We start from the raw sequence: 17,237 nt of genomic DNA, 5'->3' as shown, positions 1-17,237 counted from the left end.
GACCATATTATATTCCACGAGTTGGGGAAAAATAACAAAATAAACACAGGGCTGAAATAAAACAACAACACTCATAGACAGACGTAACAAGGTGTGTGTGTGTGTGTGTGTGTGTGTGTGTGTGTGTGTGTGTGTGTGTGTGTGTGTGTGTGTGTGTGTGTGTGTGTGTGTGTGTGACTAGTGAGCTGTAGAGGACGAGGTCATTAGAAGAGAAGAAGATAAAGTTGTTGTTTTTCCAGATAGAGGATGAATGAGGAGGGAGGAAGGGTGAGGAGAGATGGTAAGAGAGTGGAAATGACTTAGTGAGGACAAATAAAGAATTCCTGGTTAAGTTACGGTAGCCCAATATCCCGCCTTTCTGAAATAATAATAATAATAATAATAATAATAATAATAATAATAATAATAATGTTAACTATGACCCAGCGTTCAGTACCCGCCATGAATGAGGACCCCGGGCAGGAGGTGATGAATGAGTGAGTGTAGACGCGCGTATGTACGTGTGTGTGTGTGTGTGTGTGTGTAAGGGGTGTAGGTGCGTGGGATGGAAGAGGCGGGCATGCGTGGCTGGGTGAGTATAGGGGGATATAAAGGCGAGGCAGGTGTGTGTCGCCCCACGTGGTCTACCGAGACACACCGCCGCCCATCACGGCCGCTCTCCACCACCACCCGCCGCCTCCTGCACACCTGCCGCCTCCTGCACACCTGCCGCCTCTATTAATAAGTGTGTACTGTGACTGACAACCACCGCCTCTCCCGACCCACTCGGTGACACACACACAGTGTTTCAATACTCGTAGGTCCCAAGACGTCAGTCTAGAGCCTCCCAACCCACCCTCTCACCCCGCGCTCTAAGCACCTTCAGGTCATAACGTTAAACTCTAAGACGAACTTAGTTGGACGAGACTCCCGGAGGTGTGTGGCCAACTAGGGAGTGTGGCCAGCGACCGAAGAGGCTCCCCAACCATCCTGGTCCCTACTGCCAGCATGAGGAAGGTAAGGCACCACTACACAGAGGCGCTCCTTCATGTGTTACGCCACACACCAACGTTTCACGCCCTTACATCCTCCCATTCACATAGGAAACAATATTTGTCAATAATTTCTTGTTATAGTAGCCAAGGGTAAGTGGTAATTAGCTGTTGTTAATTATTAATATAACGACAATAAGTTATATCAACAACCATGATCTACAGTAAGCGGTACAGCGCTGCCTTACTGGTGACGGAGGCGGCGATCACCACTCACTTGATGGGGTTAAGTGAGAGATAGTTCGATACTTTTTAGGAGCTTCTGTGTGTGTGTGTGTGTGTGTGTGTGTGTGTGTGTGTGTGTGTGTGTGTGTGTGTTGTCCTTCATCACCACGGTACCCATATCAACACCTTACTCTATGGTCGTGTGTGAGGAACAAAGAGAGATCAAGCTACTCCACTTATTGTAACCTCCTCCTCCATCTAACCGGATCCTCAGACGCTGCAACACAGGAATAAAACCACCTTTGTGTCTCATCTTCCTGTTGTGGGCACTCGACACAACACTAGCTGTACCATAGAGGACACTCCTAGGATTCTCTTTTCATCAAGCCCCCCGCATGGTACTTCACTCCTTCAACCTCGAGTCTCCGCCCGTCAGTCATCTCCAGGAACACATTGTACCCTTATTATAAATAACACACAATCCTCTATCATCATTCCCTATTCTTGAGTCGTCCTAATAAACACGTTTCTGCATCACAAAGAGAAATTATTCCTATTTTATTTCGTTTATTGAAGCGTCTTTGGGAGACTGGTAGTGTAATAACGTAGATTTGTGTTCCAGCTTCCTACATATTGTGACTCCTTTGTTAAATTCACGTCCGGGAACGGCTTTGAGATGCTGACTAAACAGATGCCTTTACCTGTGTGATATTTTCAGACATATTTTGTATACTTTCTCTGTGTGATATATTTTGTGCTTAAGACATATATAAATTTTTTCCTCTTTTTTTTCGATATTTCAAGATGTCGTGTAAAAACTCTTGAGTGTAAGACCTTGAAACTTTGCCACACGTTTTATTGGTAATAGTTTGAGACAGTTGCTTCACTACCACACTTCGTCCATCAGCCCACCACGGCATTAGGGACGATGGTCCAGTTCCCACATGATTTTTATGTTGAAATGCCATTCTACAGAACCTCAGCCTACCAGGTTAGGTTAGGTTAGGTTAGGTTAGGTTAGGTTACAGGGCCGGAGATCAACAGCTGCTGAACACGCGCCAGATTAACTCTCCCGACACTCTCATTCGCTGCCACAGAGTAAACATTAACCCCCCCCCTCCACCCTCCCCCCTCCACTCTCCCCCCTCCACCCACACGCACCTGAAACGTACCCAAGCTAATCCTACTCTGTAAGTGGATATGTGGATAGTCTTAATATCCCAACGTTATACCTTTGATCCAGGTATATCTTCACTATGACAGGAGGTTAAAACACTGTACTAGGCATGCGACCTTCAAGCGATGTAAACATGGAGTCAAATTTACCTCGAGTTTCCTTTCTGGCTGTGCTTAATTAACCCAAAATAACCGGTTTGAGTCACCTGGTAGAGTGGGGGGGGGGTAAGGGACGGATGGGAAGGAGGAGGGAGAAGGAGGAGGAAGGGGAAGGGAGGAGGAAGGGGAAGGGGGGAGGAAGGGGGAGGGGGAAGGTGGGTTAGCGAGAGGGATAACTTGTTTATTTCTTACCCCTGATGCAGCTCACCAGAGGCATTAAATAATTCTTGGATGATGTTATTATGAGTTACAAGGAGCTGCTGCCGTGTACATAATCAAGTCACTTTTGGGGCTGGAATCACGAACCGACCCACTTTTGGTTGTCACCGATCTTGAGTTTAGCGCCACACAACACACACACACAGAGAGAGAGAGAGAGAGAGAGAGAGAGAGAGAGAGAGAGAGAGAGAGAGTATTATTATCATTATTATTATTATTATTATTATTATTATTATTATTATTATTATTATTATTATTATTATAACCAAGAACGCCACAAAAATTAACACCAAATATAAACACTAACATTATTATCATCACTACCTCATACTATTAACATCATCATCACTGTCATCAAAAGAGTGGAGCTACCAGAAGCTATATTCATTGATCACAACGTCTCTATATAAACCACCTAACCTAACCAACAAAACTTCTGTCACACACACACACACAAAAGAGTTTCATAAGTTGGACTGTGATCTACTACAACTTCCTGCAGAAGAGAGTCGCGCCACACCACATAGGACCTCCACACACACACAGCCTCTCCTATTATTGACCCTGTGGCAGTATTTTGAAGTGTGTGAGTTATATCAGGTGTGTGGGAACATTCTCTGGACCCAAGTGAGTTATATCAGGTGTCTGGGAACATTCTCTGGACCCAAGTGAGTTATATCAGGTGTCTGGGAACATTCTCTGGACCCAAGTGAGTTATATCAGTTGTCTGGGAACATTCTCTGGACCCAAGTGAGTTATATCAGGTGTGTGGGAACATTCTCTGGACCCAAGTGAGTTATATTAGGTGTCTGGGAACATTCTCTGGATCCAAGTGAGTTATATCAGGTGTGTGGGAACATTCTCTGGACCCAAGTGAGTTATATCAGTTGTCTGGGAACATTCTCTGGACCCAAGTGAGTTATATCAGGTGTGTGGGAACATTCTCTGGACCCAAGTGAGTTATATTAGGTGTCTGGGAACATTCTCCCAAGTGAGTTATATCAGGTGCGTGGGAACATTCTCTGGACCCAAGTGAGTTATATCAGGTGTGTGGGAACATTCTCTGGATCCAAGTGAGTTATATCAGGTGTGTGGGAACATTCTCTTGATCCAAGTGAGTTATATCAGGTGTGTGGGAACATTCTCTGGACCCAAGTGAGTTATATCAGGTGTGTGGGAACATTCTCTGGACCCAAGTGAGCTATATCAGGTGTGTGGGAACATTCTCTGGACCCAAGTGAGTTATATCAGGTGTCTGGGAACATTCTCTGGATCCAAGTGAGTTATATCAGGTGTGTGGGAACATTCTCTGGACCCAAGTGAGTTATATCAGGTGTCTGGGAACATTCTCTGGACCCAAGTGAGTTATATCAGGTGTCTGGGAACATTCTCTGGACCCAAGTGAGTTATATCAGGTGTGTGGGAACATTCTCTGGACCCAAGTGAGTTATATCAGTTGTCTGGGAACATTCTCTGGACCCAAGTGAGTTATATCAGGTGTCTGGGAACATTCTCTCCCAGCGACGATAATTTTTCTCTTTAGCTCAAACAAACAACACAATAAAGCTTTTATATTAGCTGTCAGCTTATCACTATTTATAATTTAGTGTTAGCAGTATCTCGCATAGCTGTGTGATAATAGAAAAGCTGTTCTATCAAGGTAATTGTTAAAAGATTTTGTTTGGTATTTACAGTCTGGTGTCAACAATTGATGTGATGCAGGCTAACTACACGCACACACACACACACATGCACACACAAACACATTGGAAGATTAAGAGCATGGAAGTTCCTGCAGGACCTGAGAACTATCCACACGTTGCCCTTTGCTTAGGTTCTGGAAGTGTTATAAGACTGTACTAGTTTGACGTAAAGAGATTTTTTCAGCGACTGACCAGAGGATTAATTATTACACACACACACACACACACACACCTTATGGTTAATGTTTTTGTATGTGTGTATAGTGCAATGTGTGTGTGTATGTGTGTGTGTGTGAGTGTGAGTGCAGCGCCACGTACACACACACCTCAGGAATCCAGGTAGGTTCCAGGTATACTCCTACAGGTAAATTTATCATGGAACCTTATGTCGCAGTATATCTATATGTCACTATTAATCTAAATACGTTTCATTACGACAAATTTACTATTATTTTACCTATTGTTGGGTGACGCAGCACACAGAGGCTATGGTTGTGAAACGTGGCTGAATATATCCGTAGACTTTACACTTTATTTTTTCTCCTTTTCATTTTAATATTTTCTTTCGCTAAGAAAAATAGGTCAAACGCACTCAAAAGCTTCAAAATACCCTTAAAAATTTCAAAATACACTCAAAAGTTTCAATATATCCCTCCAATAACAGATGAGTGAGAGGTATCCAAACAAAGTAGAGCCTAACTTCGCTAAGACCTGTGGAGTGTCGTCGACGTAAAGTGACCCCACCATCAGGAAGAAAGATAACAGGGTGACGTAGATCCTTATCGCCCCCTCATACCGCCATCCTCTCACAAATGACCGCCATTCACCCTCACCCTCTCCCACACCTTCCCACCACCTCCCTCACTCTCTCGCTAATTACCTCCTCCTCCCTCACCCTCCCACCACCTCTCTCACCCTCCCTCACTCTCTTACTATCAACCTCCCACCACCTCCCTCACCCACTCACATTCTCCCTCACCCTCGCAGCAGCCCCCCCCACCCTCACCACCTCCCACACCCTCCCTCACCCCCCCCACTGTTCAAGAATAAGCTACAAAATCCTGTAGTGTGAACATTAAGCAACCCGTAGCATCATTTCCACACCTTTGAAAGAATCACAACTCGCCTGACTCCCCAGCGGTTCGGCTTTTCCTGCTGCTGTGTCGGGCACCATACAGCGAGGTGAAATACTCGGAAACCCAGTTGAAACGTGATCCCAGGCATGACTCAGCACACACACACACACACACACACACACACACACACTCACACACACACACACTCACACACACACACACACACTCACACACACACACACACACCACTAGAGTACACAGTAGCAACTATATCATCATGAAAGACATACTTAAGAGATGTAATAATCAACAACTGTACCTTTCAGGCTTCTGGTTGAGAAGTGGAAACCTAACCTTAACCTAACCTAACCTTAACCTAACCTAACCTTAACCTAACCTAACCCTAACCTAACCTAACCTGAGACTAATAATGTAAAAGACCCAACGACCTCTTACCTGTAGGCGAGGCAGAGGGTGATGAATACCAGGTGGGAAGTAGCAACATAACATAGCTCTCTATCTATCTGTTTATACTGGTGTTCACTTATTGAGGCTACCCAACACTCTTTAAACCCGCCCACGCCATCATCGACTCCATTATCTAAGAGGGGAGGGAGGGGAGGGGACGGGGGGAGGGGGGGAGAGAGAGAAGGGGAGAGATAATGGTCTCAAGTCGTGTGTAGGTCTTAAGGTCTTACCACACAAAGACTCGCTAAGAGGAGTCAATACAGGCATCTAAGTGTGGAGTTATCTGAAGGAGAGTTATATTACGAGCATTGAAGAGCCTTGTATTATCTGAACTTCTTTATACTGTCACCACACACTATACTGTCACCACACACTATACTGTCACCACACACTATACTGTCACCACACAATATACTGTCACCACACAATATACTGTCACCACACACTATACTGTCACCACACACTATACTGTCACCACACAATATACTGTCACCACACACTATACTGTCACCACACACTATACTGTCACCACACACTATACTGTCACCACGCACTATACTGTCACCACGCACTATACTGTCACCACACAATATACTGTCACCACACACTATACTGTCACCACACAATATACTGTCACCACACAATATACTGTCACCACACTATTATACTGTCACCACATAATAATATACTGTCACTCACATAATTACACACACTGTCACCACAATATACACTATACTGTCACCACACGTCACTATACTGTCACCACACACTGTCACCATGTCTGTCACCACTGTCACTCCACACCACTGTCACACACAATACACTATACTGTCACTGTCACCACACTATACTGTCACCACACACTGTCACCATACTGTCACCACACACTATACTGTCACCACACAATATACTGTCACCACACACTATACTGTCACCACACACTATACTGTCACCACACACTATACTGTCACCACACACTATACTGTCACCACACACTATACTGTCACCACACACTATACTGTCACCACACACTATACTGTCACCACACAATATACTGTCACCACACAATATACTGTCACCACACACTATACTGTCACCACACAATATACTGTCACCACACACTATACTGTCACCACACACTATACTGTCACCACACACTATACTGTAACCACACACTATACTGTCACCACACACTATACTGTCACCACACAATATACTGTCACCACACAATATACTGTCACCACACACTATACTTCAGCTGGGACATCATCGCCTCTAAAGGAAAAAATAATTTGCCGACGAAAGAATCGACTTCATTAATCACCTAACAACCTTCGCATCCTCCTGGGGAAAAAATAAAATAACAGTCAGCCATCGTATCGTTCTGCAAAATGTCTTACAAAATGCCTTCCTTATAAAATGTCTAACTTGATTTACCTATAACCCAGGTGAGTTTATACTTATAGTAAAAACAGAAACATGACTTGGGTACACTGCGCTTACACAATTTGCTCCAACATATCACACAGACTTGCACACGGGCAGTCATCGTAGAATCATATAGCAACATGGTATACAGTATGTCAGAAGAGAAAATGTGATTCTCCTTTGATCAAACAAGCAGCTCCCACACGATTTGCTTTAGAATGATTTGAAAGGAAAAGATTTGGCAGGAGAGAAAGAGGATTCCCGCTGGTCGAATGTGAAGACGCTGGGACGGTGTGAGAGTGCGGGTATCTGCAATGAAACGCCTGTCAGCTTTCAGTGTCTGTGTGTGGGATGGGGTCAAAGGAGGTGTAAGAGGAATAAGTGGAAAAGGAGAAAGAGGAGAAGAAGGACGAGGAGGAGGAGGAGGAGGAGGAACAAGAGGCATGGGCAAGAGATCCTACAGTATGTACCTACAATGGGAGGTCTCAGGTGGGGAGCTCAAATGCGTTAGATTCGCTCCGTTTTCCTTAACACATAAAACAGAAAACGTGTATCAACGCTCTTGGCTATTTCGACTGTTTGTTTTCCTTCCTTCACACACTAATTATTTAACACCCCCCTCCTTTTCATTTTTAGATTTATTGTACTCCTTTATCCATACCACACATTATTGATATATAGATGCACAAGAGACACAGAAATTATCCATAAAAGTGACGCTTAAAATCCTTGCAGACAGGCAGAGGGAAAGAGATGCATGACTATTATATATATCAAGGTGGTGTCGACAGGCTCACATTACTAGGCTATGGATAAGGTTTATATATTGTTCCCAGACTTTGAATCTAATGTAACGGGACCAGTGTAGGTTAAACCTATAGCCTAGCCTAGCCTAACCTAGCTCAAACCATGGCTAAGTTAACCTAACAGCACTGAACATAACCACTTGAGAGGACAAGAGAGTGATCATGAGTTGGAAATAACATTGGGCAGGTATCTGTGACACTCGTGACCAACACTATTTACCCGGGACATTACACTACTTGATGTTGTTCTATATATGTAATGATTATGAACCATTTAAAGCTGACATTTTAGATATTCTGGATCACTAACGTTGATCATGTAGTAAATAGGAATTAAACCATCACTGTTAAATTGTTCAAGACCGGATCATGTTCTGGGAGAAGCATTAGTGGATGTAGTTTATTAATCCTTTCTGTGCTGTATAAAATCGCCTGGCATTAGTCAAGGGGTTAAGCATATATCTTACCGTGTTGTTGTGGCTGACCTGATTATGTTATTATCATGAGTAATGGTGTTTGATCATAGTACTAATAATGATGTGTTGCAGGCGACGTACACGGTGGTGATGGCGGTAATGGTGGCGCTAAGTATGGCGGTAGAGCAGCCGGCCACCAGTGATGACTCGTGGCTGTCCAACCTGCAGCACGTGAGGCCCGCCGCTAGTGCCGACACTGGAGTCTGGATGAGCCAAGCCTGGCACCCTGACCGGCACTGGCCTGCGCCTGAGGAGGAAGAGGCAGCTTGGGACCCCCAGGATACGCTAGCCATGGCCCTTCCTCTCAGCGAGGAAGCAGGAGAGGGTGATGAGGATGTCACGCTCGGTTTGGCTAAGGGGCAGCCTCCCCGTCGTCTCGGATCGGTGGTTGACCTCATTCAATCTATGGCTCGTGGACTGAGACCCTTCGTTCCCAAAAAAAAGAAGCAGGATTTCTTTGCCGCCATGGAGCGTCGCTCCGGACGACGACCGGCTGCTTGTCGATTTGGACCCTTCGAACTGGTGTGCTGGAACGCTGCAAGGAGGGGCGCGGTGATGCGACAGAGGTCTTCCCAGTACTCCCAGTAGCCCTCGACACCTACCAAGAACTCATCCCTCCCACCACCCAGACTACCCTGCCTCACTCCCTCGTCGTTACCAGTTCAGCCAACGTCTTGAACATCCCAAGTGGAGAGACGAAGCTCATGTGTCTTGGATATATCAATAATAATAAGGCATTGTCTGAGGCAGTCAGTAACCCACAACTTACAAGAAGCATTCCCGTGACCTCATCCTTTATTTATTTTTTTCTATAACAGACTAAATATTTTACTCCGCTCGCCAGTACTGTAGGGAACGTGTCCACGGGCAGCAGCGGTGGACAGCCATTATTGTCACTCAACAACACTCACATTTTTAAGGTTGCGAGTCAAATGAATCCCAGTCCTACTAAGTCCCAACCTAACTACTAGGACTGAAACCCCTCTGTACTGGGGGCCTTCTAGCACTAAGACCCTTCTAGGACTGGGGCCCCTTTAACTCTGGGCCCCTCTAGGACTTGGGCCCCTTTAGCATTGGGGCCCCTTTAGCACTGGGGCCCTTTTAGTACTGGGGCCCATTTAGCACTGGGGTCTCTTATCACCGGGGCTCCTTATCACTGGGGCACTCTTATCACTGGGGCACCCTTATCACTGGGGCCCCTTATCACTGGGGCACCCTTATCACTAGGGCCCCTTTATCACTGGGGCACCCTTATCACTAGGGCCCCTTTATCACTGGGGCCCCTTTATCACTGGGGCCCCTTTAGAACTGAGACTTATTTGCCCAAACACACCCTCTCCAACATTGCTTTTACTAATGTTCTCTAAAATGTTTAATAATGTCTCAATATATTTTATTTTCAATAACACTCTGAATTTAAGATTATGTTTATAAACTTAATTGAAATGTTAACCTACGGCAGATCAGTAATAAAGTGTACTGTCACCTTAAAACGTTACTTTCCACAGCCTGTCAACAAACTACAAAAGCAAAAACAAAACAAAAAACACTTAGAGAGATAAAACAAATAGCCCTACATACGCTTCATAATACTAAGAATGTACTCCAGAGACTTGTATAATACTAAATAAGTTCGTATCCACAGTGTCAACACCACACAGTTACGGAGTTGTAACACAATACTGGGTAGAGGAGGACTGCCACAAGTCTATAGACATAAAACATAACATATCAAAACCCTATTTAAAGTAAGTGGTATAAGATTTAGGAAGACCGCCGGAACTTTGAACATATCCTGTAAAATCCATATGAGATTGTATAGGATTGTAAATAAACTGTACTAGCAACACTGGCTATTATTTCATTGATACTTCATAGATATTTTATCACATTTTAACCCCAATTTTCATGCGTTGTAACTTTGAAACTATAAGGTGTTGAAGGAAAAACAGCCCGAGAATGTTTAGAGTGGAGGACTGTGGTCGCCAACCCTCAGATATGAAGACGGTACTGTGATTGATGTCTCGGCATTACACCCCCTCCCCATAGACAGAATTATGAAACGTACTTTTGAAACACCCTGTACTGTTTATATACGTACTGTATTTCAAATTCGTTAACAGAAAAACTTCTGATAAAAAACCTGGGTAAGTCCAACGATTAGGTTCGAATATTCCATCTAATAATATGTAACCTAACCTGACCTAACTTAGCTAACCCTAACCTAACAAACACTGGTTGTACCTAAACTCCACCGGAGCAACAACCAAGGGAAAAAATTGGGTAAGGAAATTCTGGGTGTGGGTTACAGGAAACAAGGCCCGCCGGAGTCACGTTTCTAAACTACCGTATTGCCATATGTTTTACCTTCAAAATTACCCACATTATAACATCATTCAGAGTAGCAAATAGGACATCACATCAGCTTAACATTCATTATTTACTCACGTAGGTACAAATATTGGTATTTGGAACATTTAAAGTCACTATTTTATTAATCATGATGAAATAAAATGTGAGAATGCATTAGAACATATACTGAGTGTGTTTTAAAATTCCACCAACTTTAACAATCCTCTACAATCTGGTACAATTATAGGTATAAGACAAAAAAAAACATAAATCCTAAAGAAAAAACTAAAACCACTAAACTTTACAATTACCCAAATATTTAACCGTAAATCAAGTTCATAAGTTACCAAGTACATTTGCCTCATTTCATCTTTCTATATAACATACTGGCCAATTCAAAATGGCGTCACAACTACTTATCACAAATAAAAGTGCGATATTTAACATACTTGAGGCTACAAGAGGGTGATTAAAGGAATGGAATACTTGATAAATTTTCAGAAGCGCGATGGGTGAGACGATGGGTGAGATCGTCTGAGTTGAGGGGTTAAGGTGACTTACGAACATACACCCTGTTGAAGCCTAGTGTGAGAGGAAGTTTTCCTCCGTATAACACAACACGTGTCGTATGAAAAAGCTGCACCCATCTCTACCACATGACAGAAGAATGTTCCCTCTTTCTCATTTGAATATACGTGTTGACGTTTTTTATGTTAATTTTGGTTTCTTTAATTATGTGGTAATTAATAAGTGAGTGTGTTTCTCAGTTACACCCAAATATTATCTTCAAAAAATAACAATGCGGGAGTTACTGGTGGAATATATATAAAGTTCATATTGTCATCTAGTTTACGGAACACGATGCAAGACTGAACTGAGACAGAAGAAAATGGACTCGAATGTCAGTTTGAAGAGCAAATTAAGTTATGGCGCCGGGTCGACGATGGAACAAAATCATTTGTATTTAGACTATTTGTTTATGTACTTATCTCGTTTAAACAAGTCTGGGTTAAAATATTTTTTGGATAAACAAGAACGAATTATTTGGTCATATTTAAAGCCGCCAGATTCCGCAGCGTGTTAGTGGATAATACTGTATGTTTATTTTAAGAAGTAGTGTCGCTCTTAGCTACACCAAGCCTCCAATTTACTCCCCCACCACCACCACTAATTGTTACACATTAGTTACCTTTGGATAAAATAACTTAATTACGCTCAACAATCAATAAAAAAAATTGAATTCTTTCTTCAGTCATCCCCTAAAATTGTCCATTTTCTCTTGTATGTCCTAACTTATCCATTCTCTCCCTGAAATGTATGTTGTATGTAAAGTCAAGAATACTTTTGAATTCATAATGTAGTCTTAAGATGTGTATCCTTGGTTCCAGCTGAAGTATTGAAGATCAACACAGTAATACGTATATTGAAAGCTTCAACTGTACGTAATTGTAGTGAAATCTATAACCTAACCATTCAGTGAACCAGTCAGATGTGTGTGTGTGTGTGAGTTAGATTGTCAGCTGCAGTTTGTAATTAGAGTTGTGTTCCTTGATCAGAAAATATTATAGCACTATGACATTTAATTTTCTATAAATGTGTCACAAATCTACCCAAATGGCTCCAATAAAGTTTCTTTCAGATATTGTTGATTTTCAGTTGTCTAAGTATGATGCAAAATGGGATACTCCGACTACTTCTACTACTACTACTACTTCTACTAAGTATACTACTATTTATGTTAATACTACTACTGTATTATCACTGGTACTATTATCAAAACCACCATCACTACTGCCTCTGTTGCTATTACTACCACCATAAGAACTATTGCTACTACTAGTCTACTACTTATGCCAGAATTACTACTACTACCACAACTACTACTATTACCATCACCACTGCTGTACTGACCACGGTCGTACATGTTAGTTAACGTAAAATCAGACGGTTCATTTTATGCTCATTAGCCCCCCCCCAAAACAGGTAGATATAACTTCATTATTGAGTCCCCCAGATGAGAAGTTCATGTTCTCATCGCCTGAGGCCTCCGTTTTCTCTCAATGTAGTACCGAGACTCTGATATTCCTTAGTATCTCATCTCGTGTTATGAAATTTGAAATTGCAACTGAATGTGTATATTTTATGTCAAATTAGATATGTCTCATTACAGATGAAACCTTCAAGATCCCTCATGAGTGATGTTGAAAGCTTCAACTGTATTTACTGTTTATAAAACGTGTCAAATAAGTGAGTGTGGAGTCTGCCAGTAGAAGTGACGAATCCCTAACATCGTCCTTAGGGACGCCCTGAGTTTCAACTGATACTGAAGTTAGACAATTTTTATTCCCAATTATCAGAGAATCTGATGTTGGTATTTAAATTATTGTCTGTTGTATATTTTAGACTGTAATTATTATCCTGAAAAGAATTTGTCTAGGAAGTTGGTGTAGAAGCTGTCGCCAACACAACAACCACACCCTGAGTTAACGAGCTGCTTGACCCAGTGTCAAGGAATAGTCCGAGAAGACCGGACAACTCGTCAACTGCACTGGCTAACCATTAACCCGGAATACGATCCGCAAATCGATTAACATCCAGGTTCCCAATTATTGCTGGGTAGAGAGGCAAATGGCGTAAAGAATCTTGGCCATAGTTTCACCTTGCCCATCTCCCTCAACTGGTGTCAACTTCTTTTCTATTTTCTCAACTCAATGACGAAAATAAAACGCTTACCAAGTCAAGAGAATACAATGTATTTGAATGATACAATTTTCGATGATATTGAAAGCAAACTTTTGATCGAAGAAAAGAGCCAATAAATTTCGTCTGTTAGTTTATATAATACAGTTTGATGACGTTCTGCATATACAATATTCTTAAGCATGATATTACATAACCGTTGTTCCAGGGTCCCCACACTCGCATTGTCAGGGTGTTGACACTCGATGCAGTACACATTAGTAATAAATACAGTAAAGTTCATTTATATTTACCCTATATAGTACAGTAAATTCTTTTACCTTATAAACATTAACGACTGCAATCACAATCCAGTGATAACTATGCCAAGCTGAAAGGTAAAATATTTCTCAGTTTTAACCATCCATCGCCCCCAGCCTACTGTATAAACTGACGAAACTCTTGCCAATAAACGCTCAATATTATCCTCATTTTCATTTTTTTTTTCAATATTTAACCCAATTTATTTTTCATTATCGTTATAAATGTATACAGAACCTTAACGTTTACTCAAGAAAGAAGTGATGAAAAAACTGAACACACGAAAACTTCACACGTGCATTAGACCAGCTGAGAACGGCAGTCGGTACTTGATTGGGTGTTCAGAATGGTGCTTTCGAGTAAGTAAATTAATCTTCCACATTCGTCAGCGGCAAAGTCGAACAGGTTTAGAGTGTCTTGTGGTGGAGGGAGTGTTTATTACGGTTTAGCTTGGTCGATCGCTTAAGCCCTCCTCTCTTCCTGTGCCGTCCTTACCTACAAGTAACATCGGTGGGGGTGGTGGTGGGGGTGGTGGTGGTGGTGGTGGTGGTGGTGGTGGTGGTGGTGGTGGTGGTGGTGGTGGTGGTAGTGGAGGTGCTGGGGCTGAAATTATAAGAACAAGATGTGTTAGGTTAGGTTGGAGTTTTATTGTGTACATTCAGAACGTGCTGAATCTATATAACCAATTAATTACACTCTCTGATCCACATTTCCAATTTCTGATAGCATACAAAATTGGCTTCTGGATTAAGAGAAAAGGGAAACCTGTATTTTTTTATGTATTGCCAAATTAAAACACACTCACACACATAATGGTTGCCCCTCGTGTAACGAGGATGGCCGGCCCATGGGCCACAGGCGTGAATTTGTTTAAGGTGTAGAAGCTATCGCCAACACAACAACCACACCCTGAGTTAACGAGTTGCATGACCCAGTGTCAGAGGCAAATGGCGTTAAGAAACTTGCCCATAGTTTCACCCTGCCCGGGACCGCTCGCTTGTGAGGCAAGCATGCTGACCATTATACCACAGGTCGCCACACACGCACACACGATATAAAAATAAACCACCTGTCATATATATATATATGACAGGGGGGGTGTAGATTGGCTGCTGATAAAAAGAAATGATTTCATACTTACTCGCATCCTGGTACGGGTATAAAGGTCACTTCAGCACTCCAGCCTTCATAATAGTTGGTACGGGTCTGGAAAAAGAGGTTCAACTCCTGCCCAACAGAAGTGAATGAGGTGCCGACGGCAATCTCTTGGTCGCAGTACCTGAAGAAAGGAGTGACACCCTGAATTAGACAACCATGGACCTCTCTTATCACTGGAACTTATTATTATACTATTATTTCTATGGGTTATTTAGTGCGTGTATTATAGCTTGACACGATACGGTGTTTGGAGCCCCGCCCCACCGTGTGTGTGTGTGTGATAAAAAAAACATCACTAATGTCTTATTAATTGTGGACTTTTACACCTACTAAATATCTCAACGTCACCACACACACACACTATACTCACGCTTCAGAGGAGCTGGGACCATCAATCATAATTATTAAGTAATCAAAGTAACATCGATTATTGTCCCGTCTATACAAATGAAACTGGGTAAAGACGATTTGAACGACGTGGCAGACTGGAGCGATGATCTGGTAGGGACAATCCAAACCTGGCGAGGAGGAAAAAAAATAAAATGTCAAGTATCTTCTCCCTCACCTGCCTGTCTGTCATATACTGTCTATAACCCAACTTCTGTCAATAATCCATAATAAATATAAGTATCTGGTGAGATCTTGTGGCTTTATAAAGTAATACATTGCCTCTCTCTCTCTCTCTCTCTCTCTCTCTCTCTCTCTCTCTCTCTCTCTCTCTCTCTCTCACCACTTTACCTGAGACATAGCCGGGGAAGTCAGGTGATGTGATGTTTCCTTCCTCAGTGATAACTTGCGAGCAGTTATCTATCTTTTCATCTATAGAGAGAAAATTTCGTGGTTAGGTTACATTAGGTTAGGTAGATGAGTGTTAGTAGACAGTGCATCACCAAACCAATTATATTATACACAAACGCTTAACTTACCGTAATAACTACCAATGACGCTTTCACAGTAAACGCCATCAGTGTGAGGTGGACAGACACAGGAACAGTCAGCGCCGGTATAACCCAAATTCTGACACGGGTCTGATGATAACCCACACACCACCAGCCATTTATCTGTGCCCACCAAAACACGACTCAGGTTAATACATTTTCATGGGTTTATGATTTATAAGTTATATCCAAGACGATACAGAGCACAACACATACATACACACATATACATATAAAATATAAATAATAATGGAAGCTCCTCGAAATCGAGGATGGCCGGCCCTAAGGCCACCTAGACGTGAATTTGTTTAAGGTGTAGAAGCTGTCGCCAAAACAACAACCACACCCTGAGTTAACGAGCTGCATGACCCGGTGTCAAGGAATAGTCCGAGAAGACCGGACAACTCATCAACTGCACTGGCTAACCATTACCCTGGAATACGATCCGTGCATCGATTAACATCCAGGTTCCCAATTACTGCTGGGTAGACAGAGAGGCAAATGGAGTAAAGAATCTTGCCCATAGTTTCACCTTGCCCGGGGATCGAACCCGGGTCCATTCGCTTGCGAGGCGAGCATGCTGACCATATAGACACACACACACACACACAGAGCGGTACACACAGACACACACAGAGCAGTACACACACACACACACACACACACACACACAGAGCAGTTCACACACGAAAACTACCAGTGTACACAAGAGATCTAACACCACTCACCAATACAGCTATACATGCGGTTGGCCAACAGCTTGTCATAGTGAGAGAGGCCCTCCCGTTGGCCTATCAGTCCTTGGTACGATGGATCGTTGGTGACAATGGTTGGGTCCCCGTTGTCGGTGAAGTACTGCACAGTGACAAACAGAAGGTCAGCAAAGACATACGGGGTCACATATCTGTATTAATAAAACCTCTATTTAACGGACAATATGGAGAGGAAAGTCCGTTATATGGAGGTTCTGTTAGATGTGAAAAACCCCATCTAGAGGATTATGAAGAGACAAGACCTTAAATGGAGGTCCCACTGTGCACCTTTAAGACCATCCTATCATTCTTGTCGACAGTAGCAGTAGT

At 42.7% G+C, this 17,237-nt stretch overlaps 2 protein-coding genes across 2 annotated transcripts in view; one reads left to right on the top strand and one right to left on the bottom strand.

The window, feature by feature from the left end:
* The first annotated feature begins 626 nt into the window (after positions 1-626).
* LOC121866515 lies at positions 627-10,567 on the top strand. Its single transcript, XM_042366276.1, has 2 exons — positions 627-996; positions 8,780-10,567. The coding sequence occupies exons 1-2, from the start codon at positions 988-990 to the stop codon at positions 9,293-9,295; spliced, it is 525 nt and encodes a 174-aa protein (XP_042222210.1). The 5' UTR covers positions 627-987; the 3' UTR covers positions 9,296-10,567.
* Positions 10,568-14,628: 4,061 nt separating this feature from the next.
* Positions 14,629-17,237, bottom strand: part of LOC121866556 (blastula protease 10-like) — a gene marked incomplete at its 3' end in the record, with an annotated part of 22,515 nt that continues 19,906 nt past the window's right edge. Inside the window, exons 2-7 of the mRNA XM_042366322.1 lie at positions 16,884-17,059; positions 16,144-16,278; positions 15,956-16,036; positions 15,588-15,735; positions 15,201-15,338; positions 14,629-14,662 (exon numbers count right to left, since the gene is read on the bottom strand). Coding sequence (XP_042222256.1) covers positions 14,629-14,662; positions 15,201-15,338; positions 15,588-15,735; positions 15,956-16,036; positions 16,144-16,278; positions 16,884-17,059 — 712 coding nt within the window. The remainder of the gene's footprint in view (positions 14,663-15,200; positions 15,339-15,587; positions 15,736-15,955; positions 16,037-16,143; positions 16,279-16,883; positions 17,060-17,237) is intronic.

The sequence above is a fragment of the Homarus americanus genome, unplaced genomic scaffold (assembly GCF_018991925.1).
Source record: "Homarus americanus isolate GMGI-L3 unplaced genomic scaffold, GMGI_Hamer_2.0 scaffold16430, whole genome shotgun sequence".
Classification (NCBI taxonomy): Eukaryota; Metazoa; Arthropoda; class Malacostraca; order Decapoda; family Nephropidae; genus Homarus; species Homarus americanus.
Note: the sequence above shows the minus strand (reverse complement) of the source record. Positions and strands in the feature narration are given on the sequence as shown.